The 23,344-nt window shown below is 35.2% G+C and overlaps 1 protein-coding gene across 1 annotated transcript in view; it reads left to right on the top strand.

The window, feature by feature from the left end:
• The window catches only part of KCNH7 (potassium voltage-gated channel subfamily H member 7), a 447,227-nt gene that overhangs the window by 400,882 nt on the left and 23,001 nt on the right, over positions 1-23,344 (top strand). Inside the window, exons 10-12 of the mRNA XM_057551433.1 lie at positions 16,707-16,959; positions 19,949-20,154; positions 21,946-22,045. Coding sequence (XP_057407416.1) covers positions 16,707-16,959; positions 19,949-20,154; positions 21,946-22,045 — 559 coding nt within the window. The remainder of the gene's footprint in view (positions 1-16,706; positions 16,960-19,948; positions 20,155-21,945; positions 22,046-23,344) is intronic.

Here is a 23,344-nt window from a genome sequence, read left to right as displayed (position 1 = left end):
GCTTAGAGCTTGTTAAATGATTTCCAATGTTAGTTCTGATTTTTTTTGCATGATGTAGCAGAGGAAATACAAAGCAAGAAACTGGGAAAGATAACTTGGAAGAGGCCAAGTACAGAATAGAAATCCTTAACTTTAACAATGACTTGACCTCTAATAATGTTTATATAAAGTTTCCCCCTCCCCACAAAAAGTCACTTATCTGCCCCTTCCTTCACTCCGGTAAAGGTTATGGGTATACGGTTTGCATTAGATAACTGTCATAAAGAAAATGTCATTCTCTTTCATCATCCTCTATTTTCATGATGTAGGTGCTTTTCTTTCCTCTCATCTGCATGCCTGTCTCACATGATCCTGGAGTGTGTGAGCTCTAAACCATGTGCCACTAAGTCTTGCATGTGGTTTTGAGAGCTTGACTTTGCACGAACTTCTTGTTTGTACACAGTGTCTACATTTCTCATCTTGTGACTGCAATGTGAGTAAAAAATCAAAGTGCAACATAACTCTGAAAACTCAGCAAATGGAAGATGCTTGCTAATTAAGAACAATGTGCAAAAGAAAGTTGATTAGAATAAAGCAACTGTACTCTTAGACTCTTGAGAGGTTAAAAAAAAATCTAAGTGGATTTTTTACCTCTAACACCACATCGTTAAATCCCTGTGTCTTGTTAGTTTATTGTTAACTAAATTGTAATTTAATAACAGTTTAAAGTGATTTAACTTTACGTATTGTGATACATAAAAGTACATCAAACTGTTGTACTTTACATCAGCATTCCATGTTATTTCATTGAAGTATAACCTTAAATATAATTTCTCATGAAACATTTCAGGTCATTTTTGCTGTTTAACCATGTCCAAATGAAGTATAAGATGTTCAGTCACACTCTATTAATTGACCTAAAATTATTTTTCATAACTCAAAATATTTGATTCCTTGATAGATCACAAAACATAAGAAAGAATTGTAGCCATATTCCTTATTCCATAAGAAAGAATATGTAGCCATATTTCTTATTTCCTGCATCTTTTGCTTTTTGTGAAACAGCTATTACCAGAATGTTCCAGTACCAAAAGCATTCTGGGAACACTTATGGGCTTCCTTTCAGTTGAACCAAATGGTTAAGGTTGCAAAAGGAAAGGGGTCAGGATAATGAAGCTAGTGAAAGGAAGGTGTTCTTTTGCATATTATGTCAGGCTTAGGCGTAGTAAAAATTAGCTCAAAAATGTCCATAGGTCAAGTCTGGAAAATCCTTTCCCTTCTGCAATACTTTCTCAGAATAGGACTGAAAGCATCTCAACAAATTTCCCCAAGTTAAAGCTGTCTTATAACCCAAGCTGAAACTTTCAGACATTATCCAACAGTGATTTTAGTTACATCATTGCCAAACACAGAAAATCACCTTCCATGTCGTTGTAGAATCGAGCCATGCACACAGAGGAGCATGGCTTGAATGAATAAAGGCACCAATAACCATGGTCTATCCATCATTCGGGATGGAGAGAAATAAATCACTTATGACAGAAACCACTCCATAATTTTAAATTATATTTGCATGGAAGAAAAGCCTTTATGAACATTCAATGAAAAATGTTATTCCTTACCTAAAAATGCCCCCCTAGTAATGCCTGAATACTAGAAAAAATTACAGAATAAAAATTCAGAAGACCCAAGTACTAGCTCTCAATATGCCACTTTTCTTGGACAAGTCACTTAACCTCTCTGCAATTTCATTAAACATGTCATTTTCAAATAGTTTTAAAGTGCCAAAACTGCATTTGCTAAATGTGTAAAACAATTATCATGGCAGTTTTTCTGCTTGAGGATGTAGAGTCTAACCTACCTGCTGCCTACTCTCTTGCTCCCTCTGAGTCTCCTTTATGGAACATTTTCTTCTGCTTTGAATATTATTCAAAAACCACAGAACCAAGTGAGTGGTAGAACTGTGGAAGGCAGAGAACCCAAGGGGATCATTTCAGGTAAAGACAAGGACGGGAATAGAGGCACATATGTGTGACATCCAGGGCAGAATTAAGGCAGGTAATCCAGAAACAATTTTGTTTAATTTATTTTAGGAAGAAAGGGGAACAATTGAGTATTTTTTTTAGTCTGGGACATTAACGGAGAAAAATTTGATAAACAGTTGTAGAAAGGAGTTGGAATAAGAACCTAGAAAGAGAAATAAATTCTTCAGCAAGGCAGATAGGTGAGGTTTCCTTAAAGATAGGCAGGAGAGAAAAGAAAAATGGTGACGGCATTGGTTTTGAGGAATAAAGGGCAATGGCACTTATACTACATGGTCCAGTCTCCTTGATCAAGCAGAGACTAAATGAATTCCTCAGAAAGGAGAAGGTGTAGGGTAGGAGAAGAGTTGAACAAGGGAGAATTTTTAGAGATTTCAATCAAGAGTCAACCTAGTCGTCTAGAATTGCTTAGAACCCCAGTAGGACTCTGAGTGACAAAACATACACTTATAATGGACCCAACAAGCAAAGCCAATCAAAATGGAAAGGAAAATAATGAAGAATGACATATTGTTTAATAGAAATTCCTACTTCATGAGGCTGATGTTATTACTAAGGAGCATTTTAATAAAAATCTGATTTCATTTCCTTCCATGACTCTTTTCCTGCTCCTCTGTTATCTGCTAACTCTGACTACTGACCATAACTACTACTACTAACTGCTTACTACTACTACTACTAACTACTATCTATTTAACTAGTAACTACTAATATTAACCTGCATCTACAATCTAACTCTACTGCATCAAACATTTTGTTGCATCCATTCTCTATACTTATTTAAATAACTTCATCTGTGCCAGGCCTTCACATTCAAATACACTCCACTCACGTCCTGTTTTGATACACCATAGTGAAATGTAATTTCAAGCTCTTTCAGTATGTCCAATTAAGCAATGCAGATAAAATAATCCTTGTGACATTAAACCCCATAGGAAATATAAAGCAAAATTTATAAAATAGCATAGCTTGTCTCTACCATAATATTTTTAATCCCCCTTTACCTTTTTCTAATGACCCTTATATACTGAAGTTGATAAATACAGTCAATGAAAAACCTTTGACTAGTTCATCATAGAGCTAAAATAAAATGACTACAAATATGATGCCCTTCATGTCTGACCACCCCTCCAATGGGGACCCTGTTTTCAAGAAGTCTTCAGAAAATAAAATCACTCATGTTTAAAGATATCAACAGCATAATACAATTTTTGCATAGGTGAGCCTACAATTTAGATTGATATGTTTTATTTGACCAGTAATAGTTTAACAAAAAAGCATCAGTTCAAAATTAGCAGTCAAGGTACAGAAAGCTTTACAAATATTGCCTAATTTGAAAGACATACACTTCTTCTCTGCACTCAGGTCCAAATGGCCTAACAAGTAAATCCACCCATTTAAAAAGGGAACATGGAGATTGGCAAAAACCTGCATTTAAATGATAATGACCCTGAGGATTGGTGACATCTTTTAGTTTTCTGTAAAGAAATACTTAGTTACTACTTAGGAGTGGAATTAAAGTAATGCTGTTTACAATGCACCTTAAAAGATGTTTTCATCTCCATGCTGATTAGTTGATAGGAATTGCCTGGCTCTGCAAAAACTGGATAGGTAGTAAAATTTTGCACTCACAAGAAATCTACTATTAACACACATACTTGCCAACTGTAGCCAGCACCTGAACCACAGGTGCTTAAGAAAGGGCAAGTCACACGTCCTTCCTATTTTTCCCCAAGGCTGTTTATCCTAAAGTCTCAAAAATGCCACAGAACACAACAAATACCATCTGGAGCCCCCTGACATGAACAATATCAAGCTTAGGACAAGCATCTGGTATTTTCAGGTTACAAATTGTATATGCTCAATCATGTTTCACAAATGATGATGGTCACTTCAGCCTGGTCTCCAACCATCAACAAGAAAGACTTATTTACATCTGACACAGTGCTGTTTTAATGCAAAGCAAGTTCATCAACGGTGGGATCTGATCTTTAGCCATTCCTGAGTCGAGAGAAATAATGACAGCATGGTCTGGGGCTTTACACATGAAAAAGAGTTATTGCAGAAATACCATGCTGAGGCGATGAACACACTTCTATGTCTCCATTTGTTAATAATGTTCCTCTCACAGTAGTACGATGGCGGAAATGATATCTCAAGTTGTTTTTCAACTTTTGAGAATTATGGTACTATTCAAACAGGACTCGAGTGCAATTTCTTATGCTGAAGAGTGTGATGTGTTTCCAAATACTTTCTTTGGAGTAGTAGAAGCACAGGAGTAATTCAAGCTCAATTCAGTTTAAGATCAATTAATACTCAACACAGGTTTAGCCAATAATAAAAAATAGAGACATCAAAGTTCACTTTGGAAATATGAATTTAGGTCGACTAAATTAAAATATTAGAGGAACTCAGCACTTATCAAACCTAATAAAATCAAACCATTCACAATTCTCCCAAAATAAAAGTCCAATATTCACTTTAGTTAAAGAATTTTCTGAGACATTACCAATAGCCTGAGGATTTATATTGAAAATGGATATGTAAAGTTCCATCCAATATACCAGATATTTTAAATCATTTTTTAAAGGTGAAAATAAGCACAAGTAGTTCATCTAATTCGATTGATTATATAGCCTTAAGGCATCAGACTCAGGAAAAGTACATATAATTTCATTGTTTTTCTTGGTTTAGACATATTGCTATCCATGGAGTTGAATGTGGATGGAAAAAAATATATAATCATGCCTCTTTCATGCCAGATATTACTAAAGAACCTATTTTAGTGTGCATCTTGGGCTCCTATTAGTCAGGTGGGCTACCCCCAGCAGAACTCTACACTCATCTTAAGGACCATCTGATAAGAATCTTCCTCACTTGGGGTCCAGCACCTCATATAGTGCATTTTAGTGCTCTGGAGCCATGCTAAATCATTTACACATGTGCTGTAGATCATTTTTTCCCACTCTACTGGTCATCTCCTTAGATCAGGGTGCTCTACAATACACACGAAACTGAAACAAATCAGTAGTTAGAAACACCTACCATACCAGGAGGGAAAACAAAAGACTCAGTCCACACAGGTGTAATTATTGTACTTGAATCATAGAGGTCCATGTCGAGCCATTATCTAGTTTTGACTGTGAGTCACAATATGTGGACGCTGGGAAAGTCGGGCTTTAGTAGTGTTTTCTAAGAAGGGAGCTTTGGCCCAGATTCTAACTCTGATTTTACCTGCGTTATCTATGAGCTGTGCTTAATATTTAACAGTAGGTAACACCAGCAATGAGGTCAGAGCATTATAATAAAGTAAGAATAGTTAATCAAGATGTTTTTTTCTATGAATTACTTATTCATAACATTTTTGCATAGTTTTTGGTTACTTTTTTCTTCTCATTTTTAAAGAACTCTTTATAATTTATAGACAAAGAGTTCATTGATACTTTCTCTGTCATCTATATTGCAATTTGTTCCTAATCTCTTTTCAATATGCTGGTTTTGTTTAGGGTATCTTTTGAATTTTAAAGTTTTTTTGTTTTTTAATATCATCCAATTAGTCAACTTTTCTTGTATAGTTCAGAGATCCTGTCCTGTTTTACAAAGGTCTCACTAAACCTATGGATTGTACAAGTAGTTTCCTAGGTTTTAAGTTTTGTTATATGATTTGGAAGAAAATTCTGAATCTGTTTGAAATGTAGTTCTGTAAATTTTCTTCACATGAATAGAAGATAGTACTTTTTCTGTTGATTTTAAATACCACCTGATTTACACATTAAATTATTAGGTATAATTGGAATACATATCTTTACTCCCAAATTGGCTCTATTTGTCCATTGCTATGGCAATATAATAATGATTTATACTTAGTGGCTTTATACCATACTTCAATTTCTGACAAAGTAGGTCAACTCTTACTAATCTTGTTTTTCTTATTTTGGGGGGCATTTGAGAGTATTTATTCTTCCATATAAAATATATGACTATTTTGACTCAGTTACAACAAACTCCATGTTGGGCTTTTGAGACAACCCAAAGATCAGGTTGTCAAATCTGGCACACAAAAATCAGAACTTGTAACCAATACTAAAGTTTACTAATAATGTCAAGAATATATGTAATCATAAGGCATAAGCAAAGCATAGAGATCCTTCTTTGCATATTAGTATGTGTCTGTCTTAGATTTAACATGGGAGGTCCCTAAACTGTGTATGTAATGACATAACACTTAAGCAGAATGAAACTTTTTGGTCATTAAACATTCACATTTTATAGTCTGGAAGTTACATAGCTTACATGACATTTTCCAGAAAGTCATGTCCTATAAATCTATTGATGACATTAAAACAAATCTGCTTTTGAAAGAACATTAGCCTAACAGTTATTAATAAATTAAAATAACAATAATAGTAAAAATAATATGAGCTATAATTTAAAGACTCCAAGATCTTAAGAAGAAGATACCAAGTGCTTTGCAAGCCTTCAGATCAGTTTATTCCAGTACAAGCTGCCTTTGAAACTTATTTCTTATGAGTGAGGAGTGAACACAGGGATTTTCTTTAATGGGAAATTGTTGGTGGGTGAGTGGACAGATGTGACTGAATACTTCCCAACTTCTGTATCATCTGTGAAGAACCGGTAGAGAAAAGTCTAGTTCTGGGTAGAAGATAGATAAAAGGCAGCTCATTCTTTAAAGTTGGGCGGCAGGATCTTTATCACACCTACTTCTACCTGAGCAGGTTATTAACACCATTCACAGCCAGGTCATGCTGCATTTCCCTGTCGATAGTATATGTTAAAACCAGACAACATTTCTTTTGCAAAACTTCTATGCAACATTAATTTTAGTTAATATAACATACACTGAATTTTATCACAGCTTGTTCACTATCCTAATCAAACACAAAATTTAAGTAATGTAAAATAAAATGATCTAAGATGAAGGTAAAAAAAAAAACAAAATCTACTGATGAAAGTTTTGTTTATCATAAGCAATTTAAACTAGACACATCCTGCCAAAAACACTCCATAGATAGGAGCTGCCACACACCCTTAGTGTGCTTGCCAGGAGCAGGTCACTAATCTTTGTCATTAGCTGGTCACTTTTCTTTCCGGTATTCCTCAGCAAGGATAGAGAATGAACTGTATTCCTCTTGCTAACCCTTTCCTTTCTATGAATTTTATATTAATTTTTACATAATTTTGAAATTTCAATATTAAATTCTCATCTTTGCCCCATGTTAAAATCATCTGAACTATGTTAAACAAATTTTAGTGCTTCAGACCCACCCTACAACCATTAAACCAGAATTGCTTATACCTAAGTCAGAGCATCAGTATTTTTATATGTCTATTCTAACATGTAGCCAGGATTGAGAGCCACTGATTTAGATCCTAAAAAATTACACCTCCTTCAACAAGATTTTATAATGTTCTTAGAAATTTTTACCTTTGTTATTAAATTTATTCTTAAATTTATATAGCTTAGTCAAACAAATGAAATATATTACACATTTCCATTTTTACCTGCTTATAAATAATATATAGTTAAACTATTTATCTTCCTTATAGCCACCTTAACAAATTATTTGCCTCATTCTTTTTTTGTTTGTTCGATTAACTCTTGGATGTTCTAGGTATGCAATCATATCAGCAACAAAAAGAGATAAATTCATTCTCTTTTTAAAATAATACTATTTATTTTCTTTATTAGTTCACTAGATTCTCCAAAAAAATTTCGAATAGTAATAGCTGACTTTATGAAAATAGCTTCACCATTAACACTAATATTTTAAAAATATCCTTGCATTCCTGAAATAAATCCTACTTGGTCATAGATTTTTTTGATACTTTGTTGAGTTTATCAGCTAGTAAATTATTTAGAATTTTGCAACTATTTTATAGTGATATTGATCTATAGTTATAAGCTCTTTATTTTTTTATTATTTAAATCCACTTTATTGTTATTTACTTTTCCCTTTTTTTTAACATCTTTTTTGGAGTATAATTGCTTTACAATGGTGTGTTAGTTTCTGCTGTATAACAAAGTGAATCAGCTATACATATACATATATCCCCATATCTCCTTCCTCTTGCGTCTCCCTCCCACCCTCCCTATCCCACCCCTCTAGGTGGTCACAAAGTACCGAGCTGATCTCCCTGTGCTATGTGGCTGCTTCCCACTAGCTATCTATTTTACATTTGGTAGTGTATATATTAGTCCATGCCACTCTCTCACTTCGTCCCAGCTTACCCTTCTCCCTCCCCATGTCCTCAAGTCCATTCTCTACGTCTGTGTCTTTATTCCTGGCCTGCCCCTAAGTTCTTCAGAACCTTTTTTTTTTTAGATTCCATATATATGTGTTAGCATACAGTATTTGTTTTTCTCTTTCTGACTTACTTCACTCTGTATGACATACTATAGGTCCATCCACCTCACTACAAATAATTCAATTTCATGTCTTTTTATGGCTGAGTAATATTCCATTGTATATATGTGCTACATCTTCTTTATCCATTCATCTGTCAATGGACACTTAGGTTGATTCCATGTCCTGGCTATTGTAAATAGAGCTGCAATGAACATTGTGGTATATGACTCTTTTTGAATTATGGTTTTCTCAGGGTATATGCCCAGTAGTAGGATTGCTGGATCGTATTAGATGTACTTCTGATGTATTTGTGGGGAAGAAGGTGATCTCCACGTCTTACTCTTCCGCCATCTTGAAGGTCTCCCTATAAGCTCTTTAAATGTTAGAAAGAAATCATCTGTTAAGCCATGTGGTCCTGGTGGTTTTAATGGTAGTTCTTTAATCACCATTCTAACCCTACTATGGTAATTATTTATTATATTTCTTTCTTAGTCAATATTGGTAATTCATATTTTGTGAAAAATTCATCCATTTCATCTAGGCTTTCAAAGTTGTTACAAAATTGCTTGTAGGATTCTCTTTTAATTCATTTATTCAGTCTTTTCTGTATAAGTAGGTACATCTGCCTTATCATTGCTAAATTTGTATATTTTTGTTCTTTCCTGTAGCAGGCCTTTGAAAGATTCGTTTATTTCACTGGATCTTTTTCAAGGAATTAGCCTTTGGATTAATTTATTCTTGCTACTATTCTTTTCATTTTCAACATTTGCCTTCATTACCCTCTTTTTTATTTCTTTGTATTGTCCTACTATTCTTAACAGTTGTTTTAAGGTTTTTCATTGTTTGAGTCTTTCCTTCTGTAATATTTAAGACATTAAGACTATATATTTTCCTTTCAATGCAAGTTTTTCTGTGTTTCCATGGGTTTTGACATGAAATGTTCTCCTTCTGTTGCTTTGTAAATTATTTCTTTTTGGATCCAAAGGTTATCATAGAGTGTGGTTCTTAATTTTCACGTACTTCTGATTTTTTTAGTCACATTTTAATTATTTTTTTTCTTGTTTTTTGGATTACAGTCAGAGTTAAGGGACTCTATAAACTTTTCTACTATTATAAATGTTTAAGCACTCACATGTAGTGCAAAAATTATCTATGGTTGCATTTGTTTAAAATGACTCACCTTTATAAAGGTTTTCCAAAGCATTTAGCTTTGTTTTCATGGGGATGGGGCAACCCTGCTCTCTTTCTTTACACACACTTATTTCATTCTTTTATGTGTAGTACGATTGAATTATATAATTTCATGAACAAGTACAGCTGACATAAATAGGTTTCAGAACATACACAGCTGATTTGTAACTCAACTGGTAGAAGTAGAAATGTGTAGGGACACAACAATATGTAACATTCAGAGCGTTGGGTAACGAGAATCAACATATTTTACAGAAGCGGAATCTAATAGGTGGAGGAAGAGAACTTCTACTATTTTGAGAGCTTCTGCTATTTTGCAAAAGTTATATAATTGCTGATACAACCATCAGTTTCCTTAGAAAGCAATTGAATTGCTGTCTAGCCTTAATCTTTCTGAGGAACAAATTCCCTAACTGGTACAAAAAGAAAATGGCATTTATGCTACATTTTTATTCTTTCTTACTTACTGATAAACCAATAAATAAAATGAGTGGGAAACATTTTGTATTTCACCATACTAGTAGCGACTTTTGAAATCCAATCTGATGGACAGCTATGGCAAGTCACAATAGTTGAAAGAATCCTGGAGTAAGTTTGGAGTCTTAATTCTTCCACAAATAAAATCCCTTAATGCACTTATACTTCAGCTTTCACATGAAAAATGGGGGAATCACCATTCTATATTCCTTATATAAAGTTGATGAATCAAAAGAAGATTTGATTTTAAAATATTATACACGAGAAATTTTTCTGAAACATAAAACTAGATCTAAGTTCAAAATGGTATATCAAGTGTGAAGTTATACTTAAATCACTCTTTTCATCACCTGGCAGATTGCACCTCCCTTTTCCTTTGTAAGCAAGCTCAGGTCATCTACAATCAATCCACTTGTAAAAAAGTATTTGCAAAAAATATCCATTCATCCACTGTGGTTAAATTCTGTCCATCCCCTCCTTCATTCCCTCTCTCAAGTAATTGGGCAGTTGAGGGGAAGGTCCTGTAATTGCTTCTCAGGATGCTGGTCCCTCCTGTTACCTTTAGAAGCCCTAGTGAGTTCCAAGGTTTTCCCCTGAGGCCGTATTTCAGAAATCCTAATGCATCCTTTTAAGTCAGGTTTTTGCTGATTTAGCACAAGGACTCCAGAGTTGGAGTAGCAAGAATATGTATGCAAAAGTAATAAATCCCCTCTGCCTACACATCATCACCCACACTCCAACTCGTCCTAGGCCCCGACTTAATTGGGGTCAGGTTAAACTTTGAGTGTCCTTCTGAAAGCAAAGGAACATCTCATAGTTATGCTGTTAGCTGGGGATGGGAACTGCAGGAAAGGGGAGGGGAAGATGCAGGAGGGAGAACTCTTTCATTTTTCAAGGAACCTTTACTTGCACCAGAACTTGTTCAGGACTTATGACATTGTTTTCCATGTCTATGTGCAGTAAGATTTTGCTCTGCTCATATGTTTTTTTCCTAAATGATGTAACCATATGATATATGTTGAAAAGTTGCATGTAGAAAATTAGTTAATTTTCCCAAGGCTTATAAAAGCCCTTTAGTCATGGATTCTACAATACCCTGCTTTGCCAGCAGTCTGGCCAGATACGATGGCCCTATGCAATACAATAATAAGCTGCATGAAAGTAAAATAAGAAAGTAGATGAAAAAGCAATTTGAGCTTCAGACTAGGACTATATATATTTATATGTTTAAAACTACTAAAAGAATCTACCTATCTTGATTAGTGGTTAAATGTGTAATGCCAAGGAAATATGAAAAATATGTGCTTCCTATCACTTAATGTTAAACCATAATCATAGAAATAATCTGGGATCTCAAAATTATGGAATCCATTAAAGAAGAATATTAACTTCTAGAAACAACAAAAAGCAAGGTTCAGTATATTTTAAGTGCTAAAGATTTATCAAGCATAGAGTGCTCACATAGCAAGCAATAATTCTATTAGAATAAAAAATGCTATAAAATATTAAGGTTGTACTCTAGGGGAGAAATTTAAGATTTGATATATTTCTTGCATAATCTATTTAATAATCATGCTTGAGGTTTAGTGTTTCATAGGGAATGTTAATTTGTGTTTTGATTAATCTTAATTTGTCAAGATTTACATGTATTTAATGACCCAATGAATTTCCCCAGAAAACTTCCTAATGTCAGTTATCACAGTTACCAAAGTTGTTTCTATGATTAATTTGCTATTTAGGGGAACCATTTGCCACACTCAGATTGTTTTTCTCAATGTGCCCTTTTTAGCCTCTCTTTAGGAATGTCCCTCTCTGCAGCTATGCTAAGTGAAACAAACCAGAAACCATTCATTACACCATAGGTCAGCTTTCCAATACTATCTAGATAAGGGGCATCTGTTAGAGAATATATTTTGATTTTTTCAAAAGCAAATACAAGACTTTAAAACACTATGGAAGGGGGTGTTTTTTTGGTAAAAACTCAATTGTTGACGCTCTTCCAACATAACCTAGAAAGTGTGCATACCACCAAAAGAGAGTGTTTTGTGATCCAGGGTAAGAAACAGCAAACACTGAATCTTGTATCTTGAATTTGAGGAAGGAATAATAGGGTTTGATAGATGTTTTCTATGGCATAGTTATTTCCATTTTTGCTCTCTCTTTGTATAATTTCTTCAGTTTTACTTTGATTTAATACTTCTGTCTTGTTTTGTGGTTGCTGGGTGGTTCTTGTTTGAATTTCCCTAAACTTTGGGCTCTCTAATGCTAAGTTATGGGATTGATTTCTTTTAATAATCTCAGAAAGCACTTCATACTCAAAAGAACAAATGTCTCATTTGTCTTACATAATTTGAGAGTTCCACAGAGTTTTGTCTACCTAAATTCAAGTAAAGCGAAGTTAATCTTACATTTATAAAATATTCAAGTGACTTTATATCATAATTAAGATATGGAATTTTTATCAGCCTTGAAAAAATGTTCTGGAACTTTCAGGAACTTTAGAAAAGTGAAATTAGAGCTTTTTACTCACCTTAAATTAACTGTTCCCTTGAGGGTTCCTTTGAACAACCATTAGTATTGTAAATGTGCATTATAAATGTCCAAATTTGGCCTGAAAATGTGGGAAATTCTGATTAACCCTATAATTTTTTTTTAATCTGAGCATTTAGAGGCTTGAGGACCAGGGATATTTTCAGAACATGTTTTATTCATTGTTATGCTCTCATGCCTAGCATACTGCTTGGTATAGAGTAGATACTTAATAAATATTTGCTAAAAGAATGAGGACTGCTTTTCCAAGCTGCAGGCCGTGAAACTGATTCTGGGTGATGCACCTTAGTCTTTGAAAACAGGCTAACTCCATAAAACAATGGCTCCAGATGCACAGTGAAAGGTGCTAAGTACCCTCACAGCAGCTCCAGAGCTTGACAAACAAGAAGGTTGTATAGAGGGTAGCAACATGACTATAATAATCATTAAACCAGCTTGTGTCCTGGTTTGTACTTGTGTACTTGGCATAGATAGTCTTTTAGCCAGATCTGCTAGGCCTGGTAAAATGCCACTATCTGAGTGCTGAATGAGGAAGTTCCAAGTTAGGTAATTTAGCAGAGGAACCAAACCTGACAAAAAAAGGATTATCCATTGGAAACAAGAAAGGCAAAATGGCTGGGCCCAGTGGAAAGGGGTGCCTTGGATAAATATCCGCTTAAGCTTACCCTTTCTTCCCACTCTTTTCAATGTTCTTCTACCTCTGTTCCAATACAGCCCTCTCTCTTATAACTACCACTTTAAAATCCTCTTACTGAGGCATAAGCCAGATTCCGATGCTGCTAACTTATTTTAGACGTCCAAACCTCTGGGCTAGGAAGAGATTCAATTATTAAATCTTAACTTCTATTGAGTTTTACCTGAATGATCTATGTAACTGACTTAAGAAAATTAAGAAAGTCAGTTAAGGGCTAACACAGGAGAATTACTTAATCTAGACAAGTCCTTCATGCTAAGATCTGTGTATCTTCCCCCCATGCAAGCAAAGTCCTCTCCATGGAACTCTACGGTACCTCCTACTAGAGGTCATTCTCTCCAGTGATTGCCACTCCTAATAGGTTGAGTGTTAGGGGCTGACAACATATAGTAAAGACACTTGAGAAGAGAATGATGTTGAAAAACTTTCTCAAGTGCTCTTAAGGTTTTGTGGGTGATTCTAAGAATATTGGAATTCCAAGAACATATTTGTACATTGATTTAGTAACTGACCACTCTCAAAAAGGATTTAAGACAATTCACAGTGAAAACCTAAGTGAAAGTAACCCAAAATATTTAACACAAGTCAGAAACAGGAAGCAAAAGTTAGAGAGATGAAAGGAAAAAGAATTCTTAAACTCTCTTGAGGCAATGGAACACAAAATTTAGTGGTGAATTTCCTACTCACCAAAGAGACCAACGAGAAGAACACATTGGGCATGTATCTCTCAGTTTCTAGCAAACAGAATGTAACAGTTCTTTAGGAACAATAAATATGTGTGAGAAAAAAAAAACAAACCAGAAAAAGCTAGAAGTAAACTTTCCACTGAACATCTACAATGCACAGGATGATTTACATTCATTATGACCTTTAATTGTGGGCACAACCCTGTGAGGTAGATATTATTTTTACAGTAAAGGAAACTGAATCTCAAGAAAATTTAATTGACTTGACAAAAGTCACAGCTAGTAAGGGATGGAACTAGGACTTCAGCTCATGCCTATCTGATTCCATAGCTCATATCACACCCAGAGAAGTGAATAACCCCTACCTCTATCTCATCATCTCATCTGCATCTTCCAATTCAAAGCATGCATACACACACACACATGCACATGTGCACAATTTTTCCTTCTATAACCAGGCTATATTCAGAAAGTATAATTGAGAAACTTCAGGAAAATGACAGAAATAGCAGCTGTAAGCTCAGTATTCTCATTCCAACTACTATAACAGTAGCAATATCTCCATTTATGTGAAACATAAAATGCCTTTATAGATAAACCCTAAGAGAAAAATAGGCATATCTGTTACTTGGGCTAATGTTCTTTATGTTTTTATCTGTATGGGGACATCTGAGAGTTACACTGAGACCACAATAGTGGGCTTCAGGCAGGAAAAGTAAATCATATGCAAAGAAGCCGGTGAACTGGGGTTTATTCCTACCATAGCACCTCCAAATAAAGTGGCCCCATTTCAGAAGACAGTGCCCAAACCTAGCTTAACTCTAGTCTAGCATCACTTGCCAAATAATTGAATGTGATTAGTTTAGACAGGTAAAAGGATCAGCAAACTAGAGGGTTGCTTCCCTGAGAGGAGCTGGGTTGTTTGTGATCCCAACAAAGCGTGGGAAAAGAGTCTCCAACTCCAAAGGCAGAAATGGGCAAAGACAAGTTACCATTCTGGAGAGGTCTCCAGTCTAAGTAGGCAATCTGACCGGTGTCCAGTCATGGAGGTGAAGCCTGAAGGTTACAGTTAAGGGGAGAGGTTTCAGATGAGTGCCTAGGAACTCAGACAGAGGAGAGCTCATTTTTGGGGAGTCTGAGCCAGGGAATACAGGAACTTTAAGATAAAAGTCTGAGTTTCTACGGCTGTGTGGAGCTGGATGAGCAGAGTCCTACAATCAGCACACTATTTATTGGTAACTGATGACAAATTCCAATATTGCAAAGGCTCTTATTCTCTGGCAAAGAAACACAGATGGATGAAGTGACTTGCACAAGCATCAGCCTGTGGCAAATTCATGACCAGAACTCATATTCTGTGGCTTTTCTTCTAAAACACCCTTGACCCATTTCTGTGGGTGACTCTACAATGAAGGAAATAAGACTGGAAACAGTGGCTGTTGTGTTTCAGGTCTCTCATTGATCCTTTTGTATCTCATCACAATCAGTCTGACCAATCGCATCACACAGTGGTCCTGCAGACGCAGGATCCCTGTGGTTACTTTAATATTTAACATAGTAAAAATTGTAAGTTAACTTAAATATGATCTAATTTGAAGTTCCTCTATAGGCCACATGCATTTGAATTATCTGCACAAATAATTTATTATTACTTTTAGCTATAGTGGACAGCAATACAAAGGTTGACCCAAAAAGGTAGGAAATCCTAAAATTACATTTTTAGGCACTATATAATGCCTTCTCCCTCTACTCCAAAGCATATTTAAATGGATCCATTTTTACTGACAGAGGAAAGTCAACCTGAGAATTAAAATCTCTATATGCCACCCAAAATAGCTAAGACACATACAGAAGAGTTGAGTATCCTTGACCCATTGTATACTAGACACTTTTTTTAATAACATAAAATTTTATTCAATTTAAATTGAGTAGCACTTGTCACAAGCTATTGTTTAATCTTTTTTTACAAGTTTTAATTTAGTCACTGAATAGGTTGTCAAAACAGCAGAGCTGTTAGGAGGTTTATGTATGCATCGTAACTTCTAGCACAATTTCCATTTCTGAAAACTGAACTACACTTTTAAAGTATGTTTGCTATTCTCCTTCCCTTTCTCTATTTACAGTGCTTATCAAAATATTTAGTACTAATAATGTGCATATGGAACATAAATATTCCAAGTATTGTTAACTAAGGGCTAACAATATGGTATATGACACTTTCTGGTATATGACACAAATACCATGGCTATTTCAGGATCATCATTTTTATTAATTATAACTAAGATGTGTACCAGAGATAGTAGTCCAAATTGACTTGAGATTCCTTCTAAAGGTTGTCTTTCTAGTTGTACCACCTTTCATTAGTTATGTCTTATTAATCGTCACATTGCATTATATCTGTGCACAGTATGGTGCTACATAACATAATGCAGGAAATGAGAAGCAGTGTGAAACATTGTAGGCATTACATTTTAATGAGACAGCATTTGTGTTGTGTCTGAATGCCTGCAGTTAATTCAGAGAACAAGTATTTGAGTTAAAATTCTGACATGTTCAGCAAAGCAAGTATTCATTAAGGTAGGCGAGGTAGAAGCATTGTAAGAACTCCTGTGTGACATTTACTACACCTGCGGTTCTGTGAACGCGAAATATACTTTATTTCAGGTGGAGGTAACCCTGTGCGCCGGTAGTATGAAACTCTTTCTTTTTTTTTCTTCAGGTCCTAAAGGGTTTCCCAGAATGTTTACAAGCTGACATTTGTCTACATCTCAACCAGACTTTGCTGCAAAACTGCAAAGCCTTTCGAGGGGCAAGTAAAGGTTGCCTTAGAGCTTTGGCAATGAAGTTCAAGACCACCCATGCACCTCCAGGAGACACCCTGGTTCACTGTGGGGACGTCCTCACTGCACTTTATTTCTTATCCAGAGGCTCCATTGAAATCCTCAAAGATGACATTGTGGTAGCTATTCTGGGTGAGTGTTTTAGAATTGGATAGTCACAAATTCAGTTATTAGCTAGTGCAATGCATAGTTTAAAATGATAGAAAAGAGGACTTTCCTATTTATTTATGAGTACTAAGACTGATGAGTAATTTTAAAGTTTTATTTAAAATTCAAATCAAATTAACCTTGCAGATAATATGTTTTCTTGACTGTCTCACTTTTTCTCTGGTGTGTAAATGCTTCCATCTTGGCAGCTGCTTAAGCTTTTGAGGCCAGATATATGAAAATAGTCAGCATTTTCCTTTTCATGTTAGAGGATCTTGGATTCATGCTGAGACCTTATCACCTTAAATAAAATATATACGTAGTAAGCATACTTGCTAGCATGTGCCAATGCCCTGTCATGAAGTGGGTTTATATGTTGATGAATTTCATCTATTTGCTGTGCACTTTATGTGCTGTGTCCCATCAAACAGAATTATATGAGTCCTTACCTAGGTAATATAGAGCTATAAGCTTAACACCTAGGGATAAAAGTGGTGAGGAGATGAAAATTAGTAATAAGTTAAACTGGTTTGGGTGCAAAAGAAAGTCCATCTGTCCAATCTACCTCTTCAAAAATAAATTTAGTCATTGCGAACTTGAAGGATTTCTTTGGAATATTAGAACAATGGGAAAGAACAAGGGAGCAGAGAGAAACGAGATCAGTTGCTGTCCTCTCCTATCCCCTAGCCAGTATGCTTAAGCCTCTGTCTCCCCATGAGAATACCCACCCCCAATGATTGTGAACATGTGCACTTCTTTTTTCCTGCAGATTAAATCTGGTTCTATTTAAATAACAAGCACATAAGTCAGTGATTTCCTTTCACTTGACGCTTGATGTTAACATCCAAAAGGACAAGGATATTGTCTGTTTTCTTCACTGCTATGCAGAACCAAAATGGGCATAGCACAGGACCCAATACATGAATGAAGATGTTTGAGAGATTCCTATTAATTTTGATAATTTTATTATGAGAGCCTTTGGAAAATTTTTTCAAAATTGACCAGATGCACAATTTGGTTTACGATCCAATAAGCAGGCCAAGAAGAAAAACATATTCTAAATCACTTAGCAGCTACACAATAAAGTGGGATTTTCACCAGATTCGGCTTTGACAGTTTGCTCTAGTATGTTGCCAGAGAAGGAGCACACATCATTGCATTCCTGATCTTCAAATCAGCCATCCCTAACTTCTACAGGAAGGGAACAAGCCTTCTTGCTTTATCAAATAATAATTTTAGAGGGTAGTTAAGTTGTACACGGTGACTGGCTTACTCTTTGCTCGTTTACAGTCACGTAGCTAATTAAAATACGAAGCTCATGCTGAATTTAGTTCAGAGCTTTTCTCTGATAATATCTATACTGAAGTATCAAAACTATAGAGAATTTCAAGAGATTCTCCTTTTCTGTCTCCATTTCCATGTAAATCTGCACTTAAAATCCTCAGAAACAGTGATTATTTATTCTATTTTTGAAAAGCTAAGTATTTATTTAAACTACAGTTAATGTATTCTCTCCAATGTTAATTTTTCTTATAAAGATATGGCATCTGATTTCTCCCCATTATATTCACATTTAGAATAAGAGCATTACAGCATTTTTCTTTTACATGAACTTTATTGTTTAAAAGTCTTGGTAGTTTCCATAGTTGGGTATATATGAACTTGTCTACCAAAAACTAAAGTGACAGATCCAGGGAGTTTTTTCTAAATCTGAAAAGAAGCTTCAGGATATATGTAAGAAGGTACATTTTACGCTGCCATTGACTACCTTTAAAAGTTACGTAATCAATAATCCATCAGTAGTTATTACGCATGTATTCCATAGGTACGATTTTTAAGTGTCTTGACATTCAGAGACAGAAAAATCTAAGTGGCCATGACTTTCAGGGAAAATATTGGGAGAAGATGAAATATATCAAGGGTGCAAAGATTATGACTGGAGTCAGAATGCATGGGATTTAGTCATGGCCACTCTCTCCCTCCCTTTACTTCACCCAACTAAGAAGGTGACCTTGACCTAATCCGTTTACACTCTTTAATCTTCTTTCCATATTCATAAAATTTGGATAAGAATTAGTAATTTTTTCATGAGGTTATTTTGGGGATCAAGTGAGATAACACACCTAAGCATTTGACACAGTGCCTGACACCTACTTAGTCCTCAATAAGCATTTGTTGTTGTGGTCATAATCATCCTCATCATTGAAGGACATCTAGGAAAGTGGTGACATGTAGCTAGGCAGAGGGGATGGTGGGGGGGGTGCCCATCAGAAGCCAGACAGTGAAACAACCCCAGGTTTGGCAAAAAAGCAGGAAGGACACACTTTTAGAAGAAAGGCCATAAGGCCATATAGTAAAAAAGCATGACTGTATTTTTTTATTTGAGAAAATGTAACTAGGTTTATTAAACAATTGGGCAACTTTATTAAGGGCAAATCCAGAAGTGGTTACTAAAGGAAACAGGGTATGTTCAAATTGTACCCCTAGTCCTCTAAGTGTTAAAAGAGTTCCACCAAAACCCCATGTTTGGCATCACCTCCCGAGACCATCCTGAGATAGAAAGTTTTAAAATTTGACTCTCCACAGCCTTTCCCATATTCCTAGATTGACAAAATTAGACCACACCTACTATTGGCAAGACTCTTTTCTAGCAATGTGTGACATAGCAGACTAAAGCCGTGTTTGCTGCATTCCAGATGCTTAGCCAAAGAATCAAAACAAGGAAGTAATGGGGATTATACCAGGACCAGTGCTCTAAGAGGCAAAATTCCAGTCAGTGAACAAACATGACTGGGGCAGCCAGTACGAGGTACTGGAATTTTGCTGCCCAAGTGGCTGTTGGCTGCAGGGTCTTACATATGAAATTTTTGGTTCAGGGATTGGTCAGTGGTCCCCTTCTACTTTCAGAAGGAAAACATTAAGTTCAGATTCCTTTTATTTCCTTTTTTTCCTTTTCTCCTTTTATCTTTTTTAGGAAAAAATGATATATTTGGAGAAATGGTTCATCTCTATGCCAAACCTGGAAAGTCTAATGCAGATGTAAGAGCTCTCACGTACTGTGACTTGCATAAGATCCAGAGAGAAGACTTGCTAGAGGTTTTGGATATGTATCCTGAGTTTTCCGATCACTTTCTCACAAACCTAGAGTTGACTTTCAACCTAAGGCATGAAAGTGCAAAGGTATATGTTGCCTGCTTACTTTTGTACTCTGACATTTTATTTTATTCTTGGATTGCCCAAATACCTCTGAAAGATCAAGCGGAATAGTGTAGAAAAACTTAATCAATTGTGAATATTTGAAAGGAAAAGCTAACTTAATATTGGAATTTCTCAATGATAGAGAAGGAATTCAGTCTAATTTCTTTCAAGTATATTGAATAATTTTAGGTAGTTCAATTAAATTTGACCTTTTAGGAACTCTTGGGTGACATATTTGATTTATAATAGCCTTGGTTTATATTGAGTGTGACAATTATTTGTAATAAATGGGTAATTCTAGGTTATTGAAAATTACCTAGAAGCGTTTATCTTATAAAGAGGTTAAGATATTCTCTCGGCTATTATTTACACCATAAACTGTTTACCGATACCTTTTCAATAATTATGAAGAAGTTAAACTCTTAAAGTTTAGGTCCATATTTAACACAATTTCTAAATTGCAGAAGTATAAATTAATCAGGCTTATACCTGAGTCAAAATTAATGCTACAGAACGAAGAACATATACTCTACTAGAAATAATATTTTAAATAATTCTGCATATGATTTAACCTAGGATGAATTTTGAGAGTGTAGCCCTTATATCCCTCACCCTCTTCCACTATGAAAATGTGTCCTTATGACCTACAAGTATTCTAAGAATATAGATTTTATCTTGCAGCCCACAATTTATTACTATGTTATTTCTCCATCCCCTTCCCCTCAAACCTCATAACCCCAACTCCAATTCTAAATACTTTTTTGTCAGAAACCAAATGTTTTGACACTTGCCAGTGTATTTTAATGCTAACAAATAAAAGATCCTCAAGTCCATAGTTAGGTAAAACGTGGTATATTTAATTCTCCCTGGAGTTATAGTAATTCCCAGGGTACTGTGAGAGACAAAGATTTTAAGGTCACAAGAGTACCATTTGATAACCTGAAGCACCAGCTCAGATAGTTACTTCTTTTCAAAAAGCTGAAAAGTTGAAAAATAATTAGGTGGTAAGAGGTTCAAGTTACCAAGAGTATATTCTTTTTATAATGATTTTAATTCAGAATTCTATCAAATTGCAGTCTGAGGTCACCAACCCCATTCTTACTTTGCTTTGAAAAACAACAAGCACCTACCTCAGATAACTTATTTACATAAAAAGTTTAGGCAGCAACCAAATAAATAAAACAGAAGCTTCCATTTCTTTCATTTATTTGGAAACTTCCAGTTTTGTTTACAAGAGAGGGAGGAAGGAGGAATGGGGACCAAAATAATCAAGGGTTCAGAACATAGTGTTTATTGAATTCAACCTTATATTTATTCTTGTGAAATTTAACCTTGCCATCATTACCATGTAATTTAAACATCATAGCTAATTATAATTAGTTTACACTTTTTTCTCTGCAGTAATGCAGATACTGCAAATTTTTAAATTATTATTATTTTTATTTTAACTTTACCAAGTTACATAAAATATATTCCACATGAAGGAATATGTTGTGTCTAAATGTTGACAACATCATCCCCAAACACTTCTGGTAAATAACTTCTACAACTCTGATTTCCCCATTAGGTGGAGAAACTACTAGGATTATTCTAGCAGACTATTTTATAATTTAGAGAAAACCATTAAGCAAAGTATTGTAGCTATTTGCCTGCAATCTAATAATTAAGTCTCAAAGTGGTTGAAATAATATGAAATAGTAAAGAGTTTACTGATGATACATTGTGTTCAAATTGAATAATCTTCCATTTTGTCTTCACGTTCCATTAACAAAGGCTGATCTCTTATTACAGTCCCAGTGCATGAATGATTCTGAAGGAGACAACTATAAACTACGAAGAAGGAGATTGTCATTTGATAGTGAAGGAGAGAAAGGTAATTCATTCTTTTCTAAAATTTAAATGCAGAACATGTGGTTATCAGTTCTTCTTACTTAAATGCTCATTTTACTTCTGATTTCAAGGGTAAACTTTATTCAGATTTTAAGAAGGCAAATCCTTTCCTTTTTTCAGTAGCTAATGATATGGTTTCTGATTGATAGCTCTCAACAGTGTTTCTCAAGACCTGATCCTAGGCCCTCTTCTTATCTTATTCTATGTCATACTCTTTCCCTGAGTAATCTCATTTATACCCAAAGTTTAATTATATTTTCACATAGGAGATGTGCATATTTATATCTTAATCCCAGACCATCTGAGCTTCAGTCTCATATATCCAAATGCCTATTAAGCCATCTACTTGAAATCGCAAGGGCAGCTCAAACTCAACATTTCTTAAATTGAAATCATGATGTCCGGCTGGAAACCTATCTCTCCATCAGTTGCCGTGTCTCTAAATGTCATCACCACTCAATAAACTGCACAAAATAGATCTATCTAGGAACCAACCATCTCTCAACCTCTTCATCAACCCTGGTAACAAGTCTTGTTAGTGGCACCTGCAACACATCCATTTACTCTTCAAGCTAGGTCTCTATTGGTTCACTCTTCTCCATCTTCAGAGCCACAACTCTGGGCCAAGCTACCATAATACTGAAACACATTTCAACTCACCTTCCCAACTTGCCCTCTGTCATCTATTCTCCACACTGGACCACTGGTGATTTTTTTTTTCTAAATGCAGGTATGTTTATGTCACCCACATATTTAAAGTGCTCTAAAGACTTCCCATTCCCTAAATTCTTCATAGGGTAGGTTTATGCCTACATCTTCAGTCTCATCTCATACCATCCTTTCCTTCACTACCCTAACCTGGCCTTCCCCATCAGCTCCTCTCTTTTGCAGCATTTATTCCAGTTGTACTTCCATATGATTTGCATCATCATTTAATCAGTGATATCTGCCTGTAGATCATAAGCCCCATAGGAAATATTTAGTCACCTGAAGCTTCAGTGCTTGCCTCATAGCAGGTGTTCAACAAATATTTGTTGAAAGAATGACTGAGTTAATGAACTAGCATTTGAGCCTTTTCCATGTGATTCTTTTCCTCCTTTTGCCTTCTTAATCCAAGTTCTTTTCTTGGCCCTCTTCCCTCTGGATTCTCTCCCAAGGAGAGAGCATCTACTAGCTTTAACTTGCCCTATATTTCAAGTGAACTCAGCTACCCTCTCTTTCACGTACATCATTTTTGTGTTTTTGCTTATATCCTTTCCTTAATTGGAATTTACTTCCCTAT

Source organism: Balaenoptera acutorostrata, chromosome 8 (genome assembly GCF_949987535.1).
Source record: "Balaenoptera acutorostrata chromosome 8, mBalAcu1.1, whole genome shotgun sequence".
Classification (NCBI taxonomy): Eukaryota; Metazoa; Chordata; class Mammalia; order Artiodactyla; family Balaenopteridae; genus Balaenoptera; species Balaenoptera acutorostrata.
This window is presented reverse-complemented; position numbering and strand designations above follow the sequence as displayed.